Genomic DNA, 23,315 nt, shown 5'->3' with positions numbered 1-23,315 from the left:
TACTGTTCAACTTCTACTGAACCAAATAACCTAACTTTAACATGTGAAAACATTAAATTTAATATTTTTCTTCATTTGTTTGTTTTTCGTTTTTGTTAATAATACAATAGAACCCACACACAGGGGTGGGGGGTGTAATAATTGACGATGAGCAGTCCATATGAAATACACCTAAATGGAGAAAATATATGATTACTGATGTTACCAATACAGTAAGATTACCAATTGCATCTTACTATTGTAAGATGCAAAACTTTGTTATAGTCATTAATCATTCTTACCTCTGTTCTTTTAGAATAGGAATGTTTTATTGGTATAACGTAAAACCAGGTGTTTAAATAAGTCATTCAACATAATAACCCAACTCTAACATATGAAAATATACATGTGTTTATTAAAATTGAGGGAAAAAACATATTTGGGAAAAACATATTTGATAATGTCAGTAAAGTATTTCTTCGTCAAATGTTGTTTCGTACAAACAACCCCCATCTTTTCAGCATATTTGATTATGATAACACTATATAAAATTATTTTGATATGTAGCAAACTTTAAAAAGCCAAATCAATCCACTTTAATTCAAAATTGATCACTTGTTCATCCAATTTCCTTTTTTCCCCCTATTTTTCTGTACACATATGTGTATTATATTATATACTTTGCATTTCCTATTGTTAACAATGGCTCTTGTTGATATCATTTAATGTGTCACTTTGATTTTGTCAAGTTTTTATTGTTTGTAATTTATTTGAATGAACGTCCTTTACGTTGGCGTGGTTGTTAAGCAATGCCTCCACTAGAGGGCAGCGCAGAGTCCAGAGTTTCTGACTACAAACGTTGGTTACACTGCCCCCCCGCGGTTTCCAGTGGTATTGTTTGGTACGGAGAGAGGGGATGCGTCTGTTTCCGTGTTGACATGTGATGTTGGAGCAGCAGCAGGTGGAAGTGGAACAGAAAGTTTCTAACTGAGCTGAAAACATCTGAATGAGAAGAAACAAATGAAGATGACATTTAAATGTTGGATCCTGGGTTTGATCCTGATAATGATTTGCTCAGAAACTTCTCTCAGGTGAGTTCACATGTGACATTGACATTCAATTATGTATTATTAGAAATTATAAAGTGTTTGTAATTATACATGTCTGAGGTCAAATAAGGTGAAATTAAAAACTTAAAGGATAAAAATGAGTTGAGCTTTATGTATGTATCGTTATCTTTCTATCTAGGCTTGTGTGTTTATATTAATGAGCTAATGTTATAGTTCAAACATTAAATTACATCATTTTAATATATTTTTTTCCATTTATTGCATGTTAAGTGTTTTCTTGTGCTTAGGTCTGACTCAAACCCTATTTAATGGTAAAATAAAGTGCTGACATAAGTTTCTTTACTGTTGCCAATAAAGCATAGTTATACATTTTTATATCTACAGTTCAGCAGAGGGTTTGCAGTCAACACAGAGATATGATTACACCAAGTATCACTCCATGAATGAGGTAAGAGTCTCACTGAATCTTTAGTTTCCAAATTGGACTTAAATCCCATTTTAATAGTATTATATAATTATTGTTGTGCCTTGTCACATATCTTTTATGCTGCCCTTTAAACTAGCACTTTAGTCTTTGTAGATTACAGGTGGACCTTGGTCAGAGAAAACTATAAATACCGTTATCGAAACGAATCTGTCACACTGATTAAAGTGCAATACAGATTTACAGGTGGATGGAGGAGGTGGAGCGTGGAAACCCAGAGCTGGTCTCCTCTGCTGTCTATGGACACACTTATGAAGGAAGAAACATCACACTGCTGAAGGTATTCAAAGCTTTGCCTTTTACCTGCATGTGCTTTTATTTTCAGTATAACTTGTAAACATCAGAACTATATTGTGGGGTTTTCTTAAAGCAACACTATGTAACTTTTACTGAGCAACAGCGCCCTCTGCTTGCAATAGACATAATAGTCCGGCCCTGTCCAGTCCTGTGGTCCATGAGATGGTAAATCAATCCCGTGTAGTCTTATTTATTTATTATCAAAAGTCTAACCTCCTGATCCCCAACTGAGATCCTGCAAAGATTCATATTTACATTCACTCAACCTGCTTCAACTGCTTCTAACTCATTTACCTATTTTCAGCTAAAATGACACCTGTTCACCCAAAGTTGTGCCGTGTTGTGTGTCTCCAGCTGGGACTTGACAATTCCGAGGGCCGACAGAAGAAGGTGATATGGGTGGACTGTGGTATTCACGCTCGAGAGTGGATCGCTCCGGCCTTCTGCCAGTGGTTTGTTAAAGAGGTGTGCACACATCATTTAAGTTACAAAACCTTTTACAGGGGCTGCGGTCAAATAGTATTTATTTGTTGTGAAGGTTCCCAAGTAGGTGAACTAACCTGGAAGTATAAAAGTGAATTTTTAATCTTGTGGTCAAAAGGTGTGGTGATGAAATGACATCAGTTTTTCACCATTCGACACTCTGACCTGTGAGTATTTTAAATTCCTCCTTTGCTCAGATTGTGGACTCATATAAAACCAATAAGAAGCTGGAGCAGATGCTGCAGAACCTCGACATCTTTGTTACTCCTGTAGTCAATGTGGATGGATATATATTCTCCTGGGCCAATGACAGCGTGAGTTTCCTCTTAAATGTCACTATTGTTAATTCTACAATACTGTGAACATCCTTTTAACATTTAAAGATATTTACTGTCATCATACTGTGTGTGTGTGTGTGTGTGTGTGTGTGTGTGTGTGTGTGTGTGTGTTGTTTTCATGTAGACTCGGCGCTGGAGGAAGTCCCGTTCCCTCCCTCCACAGGGAAGTACCTGTTATGGTGTGGACCTCAACAGGAATTTTAATGCCAACTGGGGAAGTAGGTTATTTGACATAGTTTCCTCAAAATTAAATAAAAATGAATTACAATTAAATAAGTAACAACCAGTTACTCATGTTTAACAGGTTCAACAGTCAAAGTAAAACACGACTTGGACAGCAGTAACATTAGATGTCTGTCTATAGACTGTATATACAGATGGACGACATGACGGCTCCCCAAAAGTGAGGCCAAAGTATCTTGATCACCTCCTGGTGGCTGGCTGCAGTATTGGTCATAACCCCCACCTCCTCCATGTTAATGGATGGGATATGGACAAAAAATTACACATCAACTACAATTTTCTCAAAGATGAGATTCATCATCTGTTCTTATAAACAGCCAATGGTCTATAAACTTCATGTATTGTAAAACTAAACTTGCAAGTAGTGTGTTGATGTTCTTTGTTCCTTTCCTCAGTGGTTGGTGTGTCATTTAACAGTTGTGCAAACAACTACTGTGGGAAGTCTGCAGGGTCAGAGCCAGAGGCTGCAGCTGTGATGGACTTCGTTGGTAACAACCTTTTGCATTAGAAGTACAGTAGAATGGCACTCAGTTATAAGACCACATTTAAATTCAGTAGATCTGTATTTTTATTTGAATCTGTACCAAAAGACTGAGTAAGTTGATTATAACATGTCATGAAAACATATAAATCATGAAACACAAAGATGAAAATCATCACTGACATCATTATTTAAGAATTGCTTTTAGCTCTCTAAGCTGCTGTTCCTTGATGAGGTTAATGTTTTTATGTCTTCTTCATGATTTTAATCCTCTTTTTTTGTTCTGCCCGTCTCCAGGTGGGATGATTAACCAGACTCTGTGTTTCCTCACCATCCACTCTGCCGGGCAGCTCATTCTCATGCCATACGGCCACCCTGAGATCTCTGCACCCAACTACAATGAACTGGTGAGTGTGTGTGTGTGTTTTTTTATTTTTATTAAATGTAGTTGTAGACTTTAAGGTGAGACATTCATGCGTTATGTGTGAGCTGTGCAGGTCTCAGTCGGCAAGGCAGCAGCAGCAGAGATGGAGAAGATTCATGGAATGATGTACACTGTTGGAACATCTCCACAAATACTGTGTAAGACTCACACACACTCTGACCTGATTGCCAGGGAAATAATTTGGTGTCTCTCGCTTTGTTGGCTAAATCCGTACTATTACATTTTAGTTTCAAACGAACTGCATCTCCGTTCACACCGGTGTTTCGGCTACGTATCACTTTTATTCCGTGTCCATTCTAACGCCTGAATATGTGTATCACGTTAGCACTCCTGTACACTGGCAAACAGTCTCCATCTCTCTCTGTTCCTTCTGTCACTGCAGATCCAAACTCAGGTTCAAGTCGGGACTGGGCTCGTCTCATGGGCATCCTGTTCTCGTACACCTTTGAGCTGAGGGACAAAGGTGAGTGTGACTTCAGTAACTTGCTCTCATTATAGTATTCAGCCAAATACTTTGATATATCTTAATGTTCCTCCAGGTGAGTTCAGCCACCTGCTACCAGAGGAGCAGATACAGCCGGCCTGTGAGGAGGCGTTCGCAGGAGCTCTCTCCATCATCACATATGTTCACGACAAGACTTTCACCAACGCCGTCCTCCCCAACGCCGCTGTCACCACAGTGACAGGCATCATCTCAGTTGCCGTGACGATTATGAGCACTATTATGTCTGTGTTGCTCACTGCAGGGGTCTCAGAGTAAGACAGTGAACATCAATTTGTTGGTAGAGACGATACTGTCTTATAAGGGCACGCAGTAATGACGGAGCTTTCAACAGAAATATTTATAATAATAATAAATCTGACAACTGACATCTGCGCAGATGTTCTCATCATTAGTGATTATTAATGAAATATATATGAAATAAAGATATATATATATTCTTTTTAATCATTATTTAAGGGAAGTTGATGCTGCTGTTGTGCATGCTTTGCACAGCAGGAGGCAGCATCGCTCTATTTTACACCTTCTCCTCCATGTGAGGCTTCAACAGCTTGGGCCTGATGGGGGGGGGGGGGGGGGTAGTTCATCTAAAAATGAAAGTTCATACATTAACCACTCAGCGCAATGGCGATGGAGGAGTGGGTGAAGTGTTTGAGTTCACAAAACACTGCTGGAGTTTCAGGGGTAAACTTTGTTGCAGCCAAATCCAATACAAGTGAAGTCAATGGTGACCTCTTCCTCAGACGTAAAAACACAACAGAAAGAAATAGGTAATAATAATTATAACTTTATTTTATACATATTTTACAGCAAAAAAAGCAAATAAGAATACAGAAGGAAGTACATAAATAATAATGGTGATATTAATAATACTGATACAATTCCAAAATAGCCTGGAACCCCAAGTAAATTGAAGAATATTGAATATGTTGTCTTCTTTTTCTTTCTTCCTGGTCCTGTTTACTTGTTGTGTTTCATCTATTCTTTATAAACTCAAATTTTGCAATCATGTTGAACATTGTACATATACTGAAATAGCCTAACTTTTGCATGTGTGCTGAGGCCGGCTGTCTTAAAGTTTGCTCAGGTTTGTGTCTGGTCTGGTCGTAGTTTGTAGTTGTCAAGTTCCTCTACTGGTTGTTTTCCACACAGAATGAGTCTGTACCCGTTTCCTCCTCTAGATGAGATGAAACGAGAGCAGTTGTAGTATAAAATGATGAAGTCAGATTTTATAGAGGATGCAGTAAGGACTAAATTCCAGGGATGTTGCAATGGCTACATACACACACCTACTGTGTAATTTGTACAATTGAGGTATAATATTCATTCCCAGCAGAAGCTCATTAAATCAAACTGGTGCAGCGATATTGTTGGGACCCTAAAGCAACAATTCCCCGGACTAATTCAGTCTCCGATCGATACGGAGCCAGTCACCGAGGGACATTAACACTGACCACTGTGGTGGTTTCAGTGGGAGAGAATAAGGAAAAAGAAAAGCGACAATGGAGAGTTTCACAGGATTCAATGTGGTTTGCTGCGATAAATTTTGATTGCACATTTCCTGTAATGTTTCAACAATGAAGACCTTGTTGAAATGTTAATCACGGCCAGCTAAAGGGAAATGATAGTAATATGTTTATTCAGGGTTAAATGTGTATTCATAGGGTGAGACAACACATGTAAACTCTCCGTGAATCCCCCAGGAGGCAGCCAGGGTTCAACTCCCAGACGGTTCAGGTTAAAAGACCAGAAATCACCTTTTTTTGTGCTGAGACTATTGCAACAGCCAGCTCTGATTTGTCTGCTCCACTTTATTTTTCATGGACACAAGTGGGAAAAAAGAAACCTTAGTGCTGCTCTGTTTCAAACAGTGTGTCCAAGATGATATCCCCAGTACACCGGTATGTTTCACCACTCATTTTTAAATATGTGAAGTCAATCGTGGGGCTCCTCAGTTCCTCTAAAACACATGTTCACGTTTGCCACACACATTTGAATGATGAATCAAAGGGAGAGAGAGGGCTCCTCTGCCGTGGACCCACCACACGTCTTTTGCCACATGCTTTCGTTGCCAATCAATACGGATGAAACCAATTTTTACACAGTGTCGCTGATGATCGATGGGAATTATGCCCTGCTCTTTAACTGTCACTGGGAATCGATGAGGGTGGCGCCATCATCTGCATCTGCTGATCATTACAGCTGGTGATCGATAACAAAGCTGGCAAGAGATGACACGATCTGAGCAGTTCTTGATGATTGGTGTGTGTGTGTGTGTGTGTGTGTGTGTGTGTGTGTGTGTGTGTGTGTGTGTGTGTGTGTGTCTCCTCTTGTACAGCTATCTTTGTGAGGACCACTTTGAGACTACACCCTACGGAGTGAGGACCTCACTTTCTGACTGACCCACCTTGGGGGTTTAGACTTGGTTTTAGGGTTAGGGTTAGAATTAGAATTAGGTTTAGGTTAGTTTAAGGGTAAGGGTTATGGTAAGGGGCTAGGGAATGCATGAGGTCAATGAGTGTCCCCACTAAGATGTGTGTGTGCGTGCATGTCTATCTATAGTTATGAGGGCCAATTTTGGTTCAATACCATCATTGTAAAGACATTTTGGCTGGTCCTCACAAAGTCAAAGGGCTGTTTGAGGGTTAAGACTTCGTTTCAGGGTTAGGGTAAGGTAAGGGTTAGGGTAAGGTAAGGGTTAGGCATTTAGTTGTGATGATTAAGGTTAGGGTAAGGGAGTCTGGAATGCATTATGTCCATGAGTGTCCTGACAACTTTAGAGAGTCGTGCATGTGTGTGTGTGTGTGTGTGTGTGTGTGTGTGTGTGTGTGTGTGTGTGCAGCTGATTAGCAGCCAGACACAGGGAGGGAACTCAAAACAAAAGCAGAGTCAAAGGTGGCTGGAAAGAACCTGACACCAGAGACAAAGCTCAGGAAGCGGAGCAGCCATATTCCAAATCATCATTAGGTCAATGTTACAGCAGACAATACAACTGATTTGTCCTTTTCCATCACACAGACCTGATGAAGCAGATTAGCTGAGGTTTTGAGTTTTGAGACTTGAAGATAAAGTGGATGTTTTTTCCAAACTTAAATTTTGATTCTGTTGCTTATTTAGTTGTGAATGTTTGATTCTGACTTCATTTGTTCCTTTTCCATCTCTATCTATGTCTCCTTGAGTGTTAATATCCCTGTTTGTACTTGTATCACTTCTTTATCACAGAGTTTGTACTTCCAATCTGTAGTAATAATGAATATTCCAGTGCAGTAGCTGATATTATTTTAGAAACCTTCGTGATACAATGATGTGCGGACATGTGGGTTTGCTGCTCCTGTAAAAACATAGAGAATTTACTGTTTCTCGTGTCCCAGTTCTCACCAGTGACCGTGTGAGTGACTGATGTATTTTATTTATTTAAGCAGGAGAAACTTTCCAACTGAGTCCGGCTTCCTCTCAAGTTTTTCTTCTTTTTTTTTTTACACGAAATTTCCTGAAAATCTGTCTGAGAAATAACCCTATCATCTCTCTCTCATTATTCCTTGCATCTTCATGTCTCTCTAAATCCTGCAAACTGTTTCCTTGCAGATTATAAAGTTTCATCATCTGATTTTCTTCTGCCAACTGGCATCTTAAAGTTGTGGTTTTAACCTTGGAGACTGACAGCTCTTTTTTTCACGAGCAACTGCATCTTCTTGAACCGTAAAAACAAGGCGAGACTCATTCCCTCTACGCCCCTGCCTAGTGGCCTCGCTCCAACTGTTGACCCGACATGAGATAACTATGAAAATAACTCACATCCTTTCTTTTTTTTTCTTCCTGTTCATGCACCAAGAGCTATGGCAACACAGAGAGAGAGAGAGAGAGAGAGAGAGAGAGAGAGAGAGAGAGAGAGAGAGAGAGAGAGAGAGAGAGAGAGAGAGAGAGAGAGAGAGTAGAAAGCCATGATGGGGAGGAAGTTGCCTGCTGGAGAATGAATGAGAAACATCGAGGAGACAAGCTAACAGAGACCACACAGCAATCAGGCCAGTCACAGACCATCACCAAGAGGTGGCCGGGCCATCTGTGCCCCTGTCCGCCAGTTAAATGACTCGCCATCACAACAGGATATAGCCAATATTGCATTAATAGTCCTGGTGGAATTCTCCTTCGGACTCTATTTTGTGTGGGTATGCATGTGTGTTGTCGGTGGATTTCTTTTTCTGTACATCTGTAGTTTTTATATATCGATCGTCTCTCCGGACAAGTGGAGTCTAACTTTAACATGGAAAAACTATATTACTCTCGCCGTCATCGATAATGATGGAAACACACACAGTGTTTGATGAAGACTGATTCTGATTGTAAACACAGAATAAGTTAATCTTGAAACTGGACATAATTTTATGTTATCAGGTATAGACAGTGTGTGTGTGTGTCTGTGTGTGTGTGTGTGTGTGTGTGTGTGTGTGTGTGTGTGTGTGTGTGTGTGTGTGTGTGTGTGTATGAGAGAGTTCATGATGTATTGAATTAGTGGGTTTATAGATCTACATGTTGATTTATGGTACCACTGGACTAAATAATGAGTGTGTGTGTGTGTGTGTGTGTGTGTGTGTGTGTGTGTGTGTGTGTGTGTGTGTGTGTGTGTGTGTGTGTGTGTGTGTAGTGTGTGTGTGTTTGTGTGTATGTGTGTGTAGGTGTGTGTGTAGTACGTCTCCATTTGCACACTCTCACTGGTGTATGCATTTGAGCATCGTGACCCGACAGCTCATTGTAAATATCGACAGTAATCAATAGCTGCTCATGTCCTTGACCACTGTGGAAGGCTTAAGATGACTGACAAAGATGTATTCACACACACACACACACACACACACACACACATCCACACACCTTAAACGCTCTGCACACTCCCTTCCATACACACTTTCAGTGGGACCGCTTTGCAAAGTCCAGTCTTTCCCTTTGTTTCCTTTGAAGCCAAAGGAAAACAGATTCCACACAGTGTGTTGACTGGTTAAACAGAGGAGAGGGAGATTTACCACAGGTTCGCTGTCGCTGTACTTTCCCTCACCTCTAGGTGGCAATGTTGAATAGCACAGAGACGGTGACAACCATCAGGTGAGGCCGCTGGTCCTCAACTGTTTTCAACATAGTGTGTAAAACTTAACTCCACCTAATGTTTGCAGATAAATGAGCTGGAGAAACAAAGTCCCCTTCATATGTAACAAGATCAAATCTCTGTAGTTTTAAGCTAAAAACTTTGCTTTTCCATATTTAAATTTGTACACTGGCTGTTTCCCAACATATGAAAACTAGAAATTAGCTAAATATCAAAAGACTTTTCTTCGTCTGACTTTTCCACTCTCTCTTTGTGACTTTGTATGTGTGTATTTGTGTGTAGGCGTGTGTGGGTGGTGGTTCACACAAATGAGCAAACAACTGTGAACTATAAAGCTTGATTTCTTTTAGAAGCACTTTCAACGAGAAAAAAAAAAGCATCCGCTCAGTTATTCATTTATTTTTCATCTCTCCGTCCAGTTTTTTGTCTCTTTCTCTCGCTCTGAAGCCGCAGCGCTCTCTAGTTCACCGACTCACCCGATGAGACGGAGACGAGCACCCAGATGCACGGCCGCAGTAGAAGATGGATAATGCTCTGGAGTAATAAGGCATGGATGTGCATGCACAGGTGCCAACCAGAGTTTGGGCCTCTTTCCAGCCGTCCTCTGAGGACAGAGCGAGCGAGTGCCCTTTAGCCCACATAACAAGAATAATCCTGCATCATTCAGTGCTGTCAGCCAGGGTCGGACTAGATGAGGAAAAAGTTGCAAGTTGTTTGCTGATGTTGTGAACAGCACCAGCCTTTTGTTTCCCACGTTCATTTATTTCAAATTAGAGGAAACATTAACGCTGCAGCAAAGCGATGTTTGAGTATTAACCTTTAATCTATGGATTGATAATAAAGAGAGATTATGAAACTTCACTCAGCTATAATTATCATTATCCAAAACTCACAAGAACAGTTAGGGATGATGAACCATTTTTCATTTGGGCATGTGCCCTTTTACAAAGCTGTTTTTCTTTTTCTTATCTCTCTCTCTTTTTCAGTCATTCTCAAACACACACACACATGAACAGTCATGAGTTTAGGCCGATACAGACGTCCTACAGGACCTGTTGCAGATGAGATGCTTTCGTTGGACAGTAGCCCACCGGGACCTCGACGCTCCATTTTCACAACTCCACATTACTCTGTGATTCAATGGCGCAGGGTTCCCTATACGCAAACCTTAGGGGAAATCCAGCATTTCCACAGAAGGGGCCACTCGACTCCTAATCCTTGCTGGAATGTACTTTAAGTCCGCAGTGCAAGCCAGGGCAGTGTCCGGTGCAGTCAGTGGAAATATTGGATTTAAACATTGGTTTCACTGCAGGCAAACATTTACACTTTCCGTGCACGGAGAAAACATCGAATGCTGTATTTATATTTGGGCCTGAGGTTTTTGCATTGGGAATACTGTGTGACCAAATCCCACTGTGGTAACATGTGGATTTCTAAAGTCACAGGTGGGGCTAGGTGAGACGACGTTGCTCACTAACATTTAGTAAAAAACATTTCTTGAATAAGATGTTTGGCTTACATCTGATGAAAAATCCTACATTGCATCTTTTGGGATAAGAATCTGTTGGAGGAGGATTTCAGGATAAATCTGCAACACTGGAAATCATAAAACAATACAAAAATAAAAATACATTCAGTGACATAAGTGGTATTAAAATTTGTATTGATTGGGCATTTATTGACCTTAAAACCTTGTTAGCTGCTTGGCTATAAATATGAACTTGTACCTGAAGTAGGTGGACACAGGATAACTCTGCAACACTGGAAATCTGCCACCTCATCCACTTTAAAAGAATGGATGGAGGTATTAAGTAGAACGGCAAGTTATGAGTGTACATTCTGCAGAGTTACTGGGAGGGAGGATCTCTTTGATAAGCTATGTAGTGCTCAATATGCATGTTTGATGCTACTCAACGTGAACATAGTTTGTATTTGGAATCAGGGACGCAATGTACTGTATCTGCTAATTAGGTTGTTTTTGTTTTTGTTCCTTTTTGTCTGCTGAGTTTAAAATTTTAATGCTGGACTTTAACTTCTTTTTCCTTTAATAAAAAGAAGAAAGAAAGAAAATGTCTAGACGGATCCTGAAAAAAGATATTGTAGTCGTGATTTATTTAATTGTAATAATAACAATAAACATTTGTTTATGTCGGGCAAAAGGAAATGAAACATCAAAACACTTCGGTGTATGAAAAAACTTCTTATATCTTCTTCTGTCATTACTTAGAGATGCACTGTGGAGGCTACTAGCTGCTCCATGGTCAAATGTTTGTGTACATGTTCCCCCTTCACTAGTATAAGGACACACACATTGTACACGTTTACAAGCACATGCAGCTTCACAAATGGTTTATGTGGAAAGAAAAAGCTTTTAGCACACGTGTATATCCTCAAGGATGAACACAATGAAAAGAAAAAGCCCTCAGGAAACTTTTAAAGAACGTGAACTCCCTGGAGAACGTGCATCTTCAGCGGCGAGCTCAAGCTGCACTAGTAGGCGGGAACAAATTCTTCAAACCCTAATTTCCATCTACCCAAACCTACAGCCCATTGGTTTACACTGAACATGTCCAATGTCCTGTGTTGCCATGCTGTTTCTGAAAGTAATGCATCACACTAAAGAAGACATGATAGCATTTCAGGGAGGCTCGAAGTTTTTCTTGTTCATATTTATCTGTTTGCCCAGATACCAAGAATGCAAAACACACACAGGTGCATACACACAGGAAGTTTGTATTTTATGGTGCGTCAAAGCACAGACACACAAATGTGTTCCCATTAGCCATAAACTCCTGATTTAATCCTGAGAGAAGACACCAACACACACACACACACACACATATTTAAATCCTGATCTGCACACACTCATCAAACTGGAACTCAGTAATGTAATAGAGAAAGCATAGCCTCACATCATACACAGAGAGAGAGAGAGAGGACAGCAGAGGGTATACAGACAAACACACACATCATTAGTATAGTTTAGTGAGCCACCATGCATACAGACTACCTGTTTAAACCAATCATTACACCACTGCTGGCTCATATGTATCACTGAGCAGAGAAGAGGAGGGAGACGGCCGGGGAGCAGGAGGTAAACAGAGGAAGATGGATTGATCGGAGGGCGGAGACGATTAGATTGTTGGGTTATGACTAAATCAAGCCTGAATCTGCAGTACGACGGGAACTATCATGGAGCTGATGTACTTTGTTTGACCGCATAGGACAGTTTTCGAGGCGAGGCCAGGATGGAGGGATGAGACAAAGAAGAAATGAGAAAAAGAGGAGACAATGGCAGGAGGAAGGATTTAACTTCCAAACAGGGCGACAGTTTTTTCAGACCATCCAGGATGAATTGATAAACTGTGAGCGTGAGATGTGGAGGAGGACAGGTCAAGGCACGATTTAAAGGAGGAGAATCGATAAAAAAAAGCGGGGGGGTTGGGGTGTAACAGAGAGGCAGGGGTGGCAGGGTGTGTCGCTGCAGAGAGTGGGGAAAGAGAGGAAGATGTAAGGCCGAGATAAAGAGGAACGATAAAAAGTGTAAGAGTGGGAGGGATTTCCGCGGCCGGACGGAGGGCTGGTAGTGAGGAATAATGCGTTGTAGGGGAGGAGGAAGGGAACGTAAGTACACAGTGGGAATGAAACGGTGTCAGAGGCAGGGTGATGGATGGTGAGCGCTGTAGGCGGGAGGATGGCAAAGAAAGCTAGATGAGGGGAAGGAGGGATGAGGCAAGGAAAGGAACGATGAAAGGAATAACAATGCAGGGTTGCCCTCACACCTCGACTGTATCAGTGTTCGGACATTTTGACCGACTGAGCTGCAAACAAAACGGTTTCTCAGATGATTTAAATGTAATAATACAAAAGTAAAAATACATGTATATACAGTGACATTAGTTGGAATTAAGTATTTTATTAATTGGCCATTTATTGACCTTACACCCTTGTTAGTAGCCTGGATAAATATTAACTATTAATGGGAGTTAAACAGAAGTGTGAGAAACTTTTGGAGGTTTACTGTTAGCTCTATAGCTTTGATTCAAAGCCACACATCACTGAAATGTTTTCCATGTTCAAGCAAAGTGTGTTCCGCAAAAAGCTTAGAAAATAAAACCCAATAAACATCTGGCTTCTGTCTGCATGTTTTCAATCGGCACTCACTTCCAGGTGAAACGACTCTGCAGTAGACACAGGTTTTAAGGCAGCGATAGAAACACGAGATCCGGGTGAACGGACCAATTTGGCAGGACAGTGAGGTGAGAGACGACGCCTCTGTCGTCGCTGCGCTCCTGATGTTGAGCATGATGCACTGGGGACAAAACCACAAAGGCAAACTACTCTACTGGCAATGGGAAAGGAGGACATAACCATTGGCAAGTTTATCCGCATTTCAAAAACCTGCGTGTACCTACTTATTTTGTTATTAAAGAGTTATGATTAACTTGTATCTAAAAGGGCAGTGGCCAATCAGATTTCAGCTGCCCTCGGAAAGAAGGAGGCAGCGATGGGTTGAAAGACGGCCGATGCAGAACATGGCGTCTGACTAATGGTAAAGGAAGGTGGCAGAATGGACAGAACGAGGAGCTGAGAAGAGAGGACGGTGAGGCACAGATGGATGAAGAGAGTGTCATCCCGCTTAACTAATGTCTCCCAGGCCTGTAGTTCAATTCCTTTTCAGAATTAAAGCTCCATCTATCACCCCAACGTGCCTCGTTAGCAGCGAAGCTCTAACCAATCCCCAACACAACCATTTACATTTAAAGTAAGACGGACGACTTACGAGCTTTTATCTGCCCGTGTTCCTGTCTGTCTGTCTGTTTCTTCCTCTCTTCATCCATCCATCTATCATCTCTCTGCACAATCATGCACGCAAACGCAGAATGAATCAAACACATATTGTGTCTGAAGAAAGTGTTCGGTGCCGTCAAGCAAAAGAAATTGCTGCAGAGACACTTGCATCTTTCATTAAAACATGAAACCAAATTGAAGTTCGCTCCCAAAGAACGCCCGGTATTTTTATACTGAATCAACCCCCACTGTCAAACAGACTTGTGTGAAATTAGTTTGATTAATGCGGTAATAGACGTATTATTCATTAGACACTTTATACTTGCTTAGCCATGGGTATCCTTTACTATCGTGGCACACATGAAAACAGAATACGTAGCTCTCACCTAATTAAAATCGTCCTATCCGTTTTCTTTCTTTACTCAATTATTTGCAAATTAAAAATAAAAATATAATACACACATCTTGGTGTCTGGCAGGAGCCCAGCAGCGGGCTAATAATTACTGGGTTATATTTCACACAATTCAATTTCAGTGATGAACTGCGAAAGGTCTTAATTGCTTTCGGTTTTGCTTTTCGATAAAGCTGAGTCATTTCCCACAGACGATATGAGGGAAATTGGAATGTTCTATATTTACAGCGTAGTTATCAATACGGCATAGAATCATCACTGGATCAACGTCAGTCTAACTTTAAATGTAATTTTAGTACGTTTAGATTTCGTATTCTCTAAAAATAAGTGGAAACATGTATTTGAAGAAAAGAGAGGGGGACAGAGGAGACTGCATGAAACAAAAATATATTACACAGATGCAGAGTATGGAATAAATACAATTTCTAAGTAAAGCACTCATTTAGGGGGGATACAATGGGGAAAATTGTTGCAGATACAACTTAGTTTTATTGTGTGTGGTTGATGAGATCTGGCATCTGTTGCATCCTGGGAGAGGGATCCCTCACATGTGGCTCTCTCTGGGGTTTGTAAGTTTTTCCCCTGTTAATAGTTTTTTCTTACTCTTGTTGAGGGTTAAGGACAGAATATGTTGTTAAGCCCTGTGAGAGCAAACCAGGATAGAATCCAGTGTGGTCCCCATGCTGTGGATAAGTGGGTATGATAATGGGCAAATGGAGGGAGGGATCATCTTTCCATCCACCCGTCCATCCTTTCCTCCATCCATCCTTTACTCTGTTCCTCCACCTCTCATTTCCCTTCCCTATCATCTCTTTAAAAACCGTATCTGTATCAACAATCCTGTTTTTTGCTCCCTCTCTTTCTCCTGCTCCAACTTTGACTCTCTTTCTTTCATCCCCGTCTGTCCGTTCATCCCTCCGTCCGTCCGCCTCTGCTGACAGTGGCCATTATTAAAAGCTGTCCTGTCAGACATGTCGCTCATGGCTGTTATTGATGCTCCTTCATTACACATTATCGGTGAGTGCCTGTAGTAGTGCTGACTGGCTGTAAACTGACTGACACACACACACACACTCACACAAGCGTACACACCCTGTTGCGCACACATAAATCACCTGTGAAAATGCAGGTCACACACACACACACACACACACAATGTCCAAAGTGAGGGACAGCAAAAGTGCACACTTACCTTGTTTCAGTCAAGTTCCATGTGGCCCAGTTATGTCTGCAAATTAAAATACTCTATTCTGTGTGATAGTATGAGCTGAATAAAGTACTCATTTTCATAAAGTACATAAAGATAAAGTCAAATAATATAAAGGCTCAGTTTTGTTCAGTCAGCTTTGTTTAACATTTATATTTAACAAATGAAAGTTATATTGTTAAATCCTCACATAGTGAACCCATCATTTCAGGAGAAAGCTCAGTCTTTGCAGATCATGTATTAAACTGTGAAACATAATGTATCTGTGTTCATATATATTGTAATTTCCTGTATTCAAGTTCAATAAAGTTTCGCCTACTGGGAGCACATGGACGATTTCACTGGTTATTTGTTCTTGGATGAAGAGTAGAGGTGCAGAGAGGAATGTCATGAATGAACGACAGAGTGGTGGTGTGATATTTTTCTTACAGCGGTTAATCTATATGATCCTTCACACACACACAACACACACACACACACACACACACACACACACACACACACACACACACACACACACACACACACACACACACACACACACACGCACACACACGCACACACAGCCTTCACTCAGCCGCTACTGTTAACACAAGACAGTGTCTGATTTATAGGTCACAGGATACTGCCGCTGTTTGTACTACAGATACCTCCGTCCCCTCTCGTATGAGAAAACCATGCACTGTGTAGAAAGTTATTTGACAGATGCCAGTTATGAGACTGACACTCGTTCTCCCGTTTGCAAATTGGTTCAGACCTCACACACACGTACACACAGAGGCATATGGAAGCACTTTGCCCTGTTTGTCTATGTGCTCGTCTGTGTTGTCGTAGGGGTTGTGTTACGAGCTATAGGAAGCCATGTTGGACGTCCTCTCAACGCACGAGGCTGAAAGGATCATTGAGGACCGGATTGTTAAAACCGGCCAACGAGAGGTAACGTTGAAATTAATTTAATCGGGTAAACATTCAGTATACGCCAAAATGTATCACACGTTAAAAGTTCAGGAAATTAATTCTGCAGTCAAATATCAATTATTAGAGTTCAGACTTCTGCCAACAATATGTTTACATGGACACCAATATTCTAATATTAACCCAATTAATTATTATTAGTGGTCTGAATAAGACACTGCCATGTAAACAGCATTTTCTGATTAGGTCATACTCGGAATAAGCAACAATGGAGTCATGACATGTGGAGGGAAAAGTTAGAAATTCAAGCAAAAAAGATGGGAATCTTAATGTGCTTCTAAAAATATTTCCCCAGCAACAAGGCTTTTTATGACATTCTGTACTTTCCTCTTATCCTGATCACTTCCACATTGTGAGTTAAGTTTGTCTTAAATCATGGACTTTTTAAACCTCGAGCTTGCCATTACTAAATCTGTATTGATTTTTTTTTTTTACTGTCACATTTCTGGCCTCTTCTCAGTCTCCTTTTTATCTTTTGTTTTAATCTGCACCAATTCCTGAGGGAAATCTTAGGCTCCTTAGCTGCTCAAAAATAACATCCTACAATGTTCATTTACCAGCTAGTTGGTGCTGGGCAGGTGGTGAATACTGGTGGTTTATCAGATTTGTTTAGTTTTTGCTGAAAACAGCTGCTTGATGCAGATGGAGAAGCCTCAATCCAAATCCAAATAATAGATTTGCAGGCCGTAAAGTAAAAGAAGTTAGTTGAAGAGCACTTTTAAACCCCATAGTATTAAGGGGAAATGTAAAGCAGAGATATTTTTGTATTGTAGAGTTTTTTCTCCCCCGTGTCTGTGTGGGTATATTCTCCGAGCACTCCGACTTCCTTCCACATTCCAAAGGATTGGGGTTAGGTTGATTTGAGACACTAAATCGACCATGTGAATGTGAGAGTAAACGGTTGTTTGGCTTTACAATACACTGGTGTCCTCTTCAGGGTGTAATACGGTGGCCGAGAGACCTCAACGCACTGCACATTAAGAAAACACGTGCAGATAAAGAAAACAGCTTCATCGATTTGACGACACATGCTCTGCAAAACCTCACAACACATGCAAATACAGAAACGCGCTGCAAATAGTGAAAACGACATCGGAAAGGTTTCCAGGGGACCAAAAAAGGTGATGAATCTGGTTGTAGTTCAATGCTTTATGAAGTTATTGAAGTCTGCTACTCATCAGTGTTGATGGAACTTCACAAATCATTAAACCACAGCCAGGTTCGTCAAACTGATGAAGATGATTTCTGAGTTTGCTTGTGTCGTGACACCCTTCACATTATTCAAGAAAAGATTTGCCGTAAAATATTAATTTGTGCAGCTTTGAAAGCATCAAAACGAGGCTTTCTGGGGAGGGTGCAAAATAATTCATCTCAGCTTTTATGCGTTTAACTTTCAGGTGGTGACACTACTGTAAGAAAAACAACCCTGCTCTTCTTTTAATGGGACAGGGGCCATATTGACAAACACTACAGGTGCAGTGCGTGCCGGGTGGCTTCAGTAAAGTGATAAAGCGACTGCAGGGTTGCAAATTAATTGCAGCATGATGAATTTGTCTTGGAACACAAGCAGCATTTGAATGCTGCCTTGTCTCGTTGACTGATTATACCGAGCTCGCTCCCTCCTTCATCCATCAAACATCTTTATGGCCTCTTCGGGGAATACTTTGTGAACGTGTACTGTTCTCGTGTCCGTGTGTTTGTTGCTGAGTATCTTTGTGCGATACATTGCTATACACACAGGGCGCTGGGTCGGTGAGTGTGCGTGTGTGTGTGTGTGTGTGTGTGTCAGGAGAGGAGTGGTCAGGCAATTAACCAGCTGTGCTAACGATCATCTCACTGCAGAATCACACAACATTTTACAGTGCCATACAGCACTTTACTGCCTTTGTTGTCACGGTGATATAGTATTCTCCACCATAAAGTGCTGACACTGGTTGATTGTTTTGGCGTGTTCAGGCAATTTTCTTTTATGCACATGCACATACACACACACACACGCACACACAAACACACACACACACACACACGCACACACACACACACACACAATGCAAATTCACCCCCCTTTGTCTTTTACACTCACAGACACATGTAGACACGTTACCATCCTTTATGGCTGCTGTATTTTTTATGTCTACTACTCTGCCCTGGGACCAATATCCAGCCACAGATCTCCCTTATCATAAAATGAGTGGTGTGGCCGAGCAGCCATGTTGGGAACCCACCACCGTGCACCTCCTCTGCACATCTCCTCCATCGACATCAACCACTACACTCCATTGTACATTGAAGTCCAACAGTAATTATTTTACTATACAGTGGTATGTCCAAATTCACACAACACAAAGTTGAACTTCTTTGTATTATCTCATCTATCCTTTTTATTAAAGGTGTTCATTTCAGGTCATAATCAACACGGCTGAAGCGGGAGGAGTAGCTGCTGCCGTGGTAACAGCAGACAGCGTTCCTAATGGATCAACAATAAAGTTCAAGCGTGGATTCCACAAATAGATGCATTGAAAGATTAAATGAAGACATCTTCTTCTGTTAGCATCACTGCATGTGTTGGATGGTTTTTCTTTCTGTCTAGCTGATAAATGATATGGCTGCCTGATAGTTAACATTTCTTTCAGCCCTATAGCTGTACAGAATCGGCATTGATAGAAAGTTGCTGCATGTGATTGAATTACAACGAACATGATGACATTTTTGTGTTGACGCCCCCTGGAAGCCTCTAACTCTGGTGTGCCACGCTGCAACATTACGACTACAGCGTACGTCACACGTCAACAACCAGAGCCGGAGCCTGCAGCTAGCTACAAGAAACAAGTAGCTCACCATTCTCAGCGTGGACATCATGGCAGCACCGAAGAAAACCAAGAGGAGGAAAAGAGAAAGTGACGAGTAAGACACCGAAAAAGAGTGAATATCGGAATATATTACACATTGATAACTGCGTCGGGTGCTTGTTTACCTTGTTAGCTTACTGCTTGTATGCTAATGTTCTACCACGAGTCGTATTTGTGTAAAATGTCTACCTTGTCAGTCAACACGACTATTTGGCTGTGTACACGCATTTAAGGCAGTGATTAACGCATCCCACCAGTAGGGGGAGCCCAAGTATACCAGAGACCGAATCTTACATTGTGACGCTTTAATACATTGAGTGGACTGTAATGAAAAAACACAATCTTCACACACATAACACACACACACACACACACACACACACACACACACACACACGCACACACACTAGCACGAGCACGAGCACGAGCACGAGCACACCTCGGCCTCGAACGGCAACAGATGCTTCACCCTAACAAACCATTAGAGCAGCCTAAGCACCACCATAAACAAACCCTTGTGGTGACATTAAGAAAAGTTTGCTGACAATGAACTTGTTAATGTCATAACTTCTTGTTGATGGTGTTTCACTTTACTTCACGCAGCAGGAAACTCTACACACATATTGTATGAAAGTTATAGGTCATGATTATGCCCCTTCCCCAGTCCCTCTCCTCTGGAGTGGCTGCAGACAGTGTAAGTTATTGTGTGTCTGTGCATCCATTTGTGTGCTTGAGAAGTGTGCAAAAGAGTAATGGCATTTCTGTGTTTGTGTGTGTGTGTGTGTGTATGTGAATGTATGACCTCCTTAACCGTATGCGTGTGCATGTGGCTTATGGATTTAAATTGTGTGTGCTTGCCTTACTGCCTGCCTTTTAAATGTGTGCTGCAAGTGTGTGCGTGGGTGTGTGTCTGTGTGAGTGTGTGCGAGTGTGCATGTGTGGTGCATGGGGTCTTAATTAATCTCTGTCATTAATAATTCAATCATGGCTTTTTGTTTAATAAACAGTTTGGCAGTGATGTATTGCGGCTGGGTCAGGTAATTTGATTGGCGGTGGAAATGAGCTGCGTATGCATATCTCTCTCTCTCTCTCTCTCTCTCTCTCTCTCTCTCTCTCTCTCTCTCTCTCTCCCTCTCTCTCACTCTCTCGCGACCAGAGATTTTACTGCTGGCATTGAGGACTGGCGAGTGTGCGTGCACAACAGGGGGAGGGCAATTACACTAAGATGCCATAATGATCAGTGATGGATGTTGGGAGATGGAGGTTCTTTCAGAGCGCATTTCAGCTAATGGAATAACACTATAGAGGGTAGGGGGGGGGGGAGCAAAGAAGATTTTTAGACTTACTTTATATTACAAAGTAGATTTCCATCAATGTGTCTTCAGCTATTATTCAGGGATTCAAAATGGGCTCGTACGCTTTCCCCCCTCTGTGGGCTCCCTGCTCTGCTGAAGCACATTTAATGAACCTGGGTTTTCAGATTGAATTTACTCCGAGCTTCCACCTGCCAACACGAGATGGCACTATTGAACAGTCAAATTCAAACCGCAGGCCTGGTTCAGAATTTCCCTGTGGTTCTTCCTTTGATCCACAAGTCCGTCCTGTCATCATTTCTCTGTGCTTTACTTAGTTACTGCCACCAACATGGAATGTACTCAGCGTGATTGGATGTGAATGCCTCTGCTGGTCAGCCTGATTTGTCTCACACTTCCCATAGAGTTGAGTACAGTAGCCGAGTGTAAGATCTCACCTTCTCCTTGCAGAGGCCCATTCGCAGAAATACAATAAAGCCTGTTATAATGCAATAAAGTCCAACCCTCCCTACACGACTTCAGTCATGCATTTCCTTCAGTGCTTTACCACATATCCGTTCCTGTAAGTTCTCCCCACAGTCACGAGAGGTTCTCACGTCTCTGTACAGTAAATACTTATTAAATAATGGAAAAACAGGCCTTTGTTTCACGTGAACCACAGAACATACTCGTTGTTTAACGAGGTGAGGTCCACTTGCAGCTTTACATCTCTTGTCCAGCAGCCGTTGAATACTGTATGAATATTTTATGCTATCATTAAAATGTAGCGCAGTACAAAATGTCTCACTTGTTGTGATTTTGTTAAGAACCAGACAACAGAGGCTGAAGTGAACTGAGCCGGGCTTCATCCTTTCTCTTCCCCTGCACCTCAAATGGCTTTTATTTTCTCAGAAGGTGAAAAAAAGAATGTGTACAAGGACCAGAAGTGATTAGACTGGTGACTAGTGGGGATGTCTATGTGTGTGTATTGTGGTATGTATGTACAGAGCAGCAGTGATACAAAGACAAAAGGAGGAAAGCAACAATATCCTTGTTAGATATCTTCAGCCACCTGAAGGCAGCATGTCCAGAAGCATGTGGACACCAGAACTTTATGTGGTTGTTGAGCATCTTCTGTGAAATACTTCAACAAGATTTTAAAACCTTGCAGCAGGAACTTGCTCCAACTCGGCCACAAGAGCATAAGAGCAGTGGACTGTCGGCTGCAGGTTGATGAGGCCAAACGGGCCGTGAGTTTTCCAGCCCATCCCCAGGGTGCTGGATGGAGGTGGAGGACACCGCTCTGTGCAGGCCAGTCAAGTTCTTCCACATCAGGCTGTAAAAAAAAAGATTTCACACCCTCCTTTCTGTGAGCTCTTCTACCATAGCTCCCCCCCACTGCTGTGGCAACATTATTACTTAGGTATAGTCAGACTAATATGTGCCAATACATATTTGCCATCGCTTCCTCTCCAACCCTCGCTCACACACTGAAAGAGAGACACAACCAGCCACACATACGCGCTGATGCAGCGCCTGCATTTAATATCCTCCATTACCAGTTATATTTCACAGAGGACAAAAATAAATGTTCCTTCATCCACGGAAGAAAAAACTCTCAGCGCTGTGAAATTTAGATATGTTATTCAATATGTGTCCACAGTTATTGATGGGATGGCAGTTATCTCTGCTTTACACCGCGGCCAGGGAGAACTCTTTATTCTGAACGGTCGACAGATGTCCATAGTTTACTGCCAGGGGTTTGGATTAGAATTTAGATTAGATTGTGTAACCAGTACAAAGTTAAAAAATAAATGAATTTCGGACCTGTTTTATGTTTTAAAAAATCTGGACATCATATTAAATCAGTGTTGGGAGGAGGAATAAAGAAGAAGAGAGGTGGAAAATGTTGCACGCAGGTGAGATAGCCTGTGGTTTGAAGGACAGCTTCAGGAAGAAGTGGAAATAAGTGTGAACATGAGCATGTGACTGAAGTGTCTCAGGCTCCTGTTGAGCAGGAGCTTCAGTGTCACTTCATATTGTGCCCAAGTGGTGCACACAATACAAAATGAAATTCATCAAACGGCCACACACAGAACCTGCAGCTTCCAGCGTCTCCTTTGCCCGGTCCTGTCTCGTCTGTAAATGCCTTCTCTCCACTCTCCATATCAGTTATAATCTGTTGCATTCATGCACCATATTCTTTGTTCTTGTAAATTGACCCCAATCACAATTTGAGATGAATCAGTGAAATTACTTTTTGCAGGTGATGAAACCAGAGATTAAAACTGCTCGGGTACGAATCCTGTTTTGTGAAATGTACCTTTTCTTTCTGTCAGCTGTGTAGCCACTTGTTGCCTGGCAACAC

At 41.5% G+C, this 23,315-nt stretch overlaps 1 protein-coding gene across 1 annotated transcript; it reads left to right on the top strand.

The window, feature by feature from the left end:
* The first annotated feature begins 899 nt into the window (after window positions 1-899).
* Window positions 900-4,627, top strand: LOC118120243 (carboxypeptidase O). The gene is made up of 11 exons (XM_035175016.2): window positions 900-1,070; window positions 1,434-1,497; window positions 1,712-1,813; window positions 2,185-2,295; window positions 2,511-2,627; window positions 2,776-2,869; window positions 3,290-3,382; window positions 3,673-3,782; window positions 3,873-3,957; window positions 4,203-4,283; window positions 4,360-4,627. Exons 1-11 carry the CDS (start codon window positions 1,000-1,002, stop codon window positions 4,578-4,580), a joined length of 1,149 nt encoding a protein of 382 aa, XP_035030907.1. The 5' UTR covers window positions 900-999; the 3' UTR covers window positions 4,581-4,627.
* Window positions 4,628-23,315: the final 18,688 nt, after the last annotated feature.

This window comes from Hippoglossus stenolepis, chromosome 13 (genome assembly GCF_022539355.2).
Source record: "Hippoglossus stenolepis isolate QCI-W04-F060 chromosome 13, HSTE1.2, whole genome shotgun sequence".
Classification (NCBI taxonomy): domain Eukaryota; kingdom Metazoa; phylum Chordata; class Actinopteri; order Pleuronectiformes; family Pleuronectidae; genus Hippoglossus; species Hippoglossus stenolepis.
The sequence above is the reverse complement of the archived record's forward strand: the minus strand, read 5'-3'. Positions and strand labels throughout refer to the sequence as shown.

Excerpts from the sequence above, each read along its gene's own strand:
- LOC118120243 (XM_035175016.2), top strand. The coding sequence starts at position 1,000 with ATGAAGATGACATTTAAATGTTGGATCCTGGGTTTGATCCTGATAATG. Across the intron at positions 1,814-2,184 it reads GAAACATCACACTGCTGAAG|CTGGGACTTGACAATTCCGA; the intron begins GTATTCAAAGCT and ends GTGTGTCTCCAG. Across the intron at positions 4,284-4,359 it reads CTTTGAGCTGAGGGACAAAG|GTGAGTTCAGCCACCTGCTA; the intron begins GTGAGTGTGACT and ends ATGTTCCTCCAG.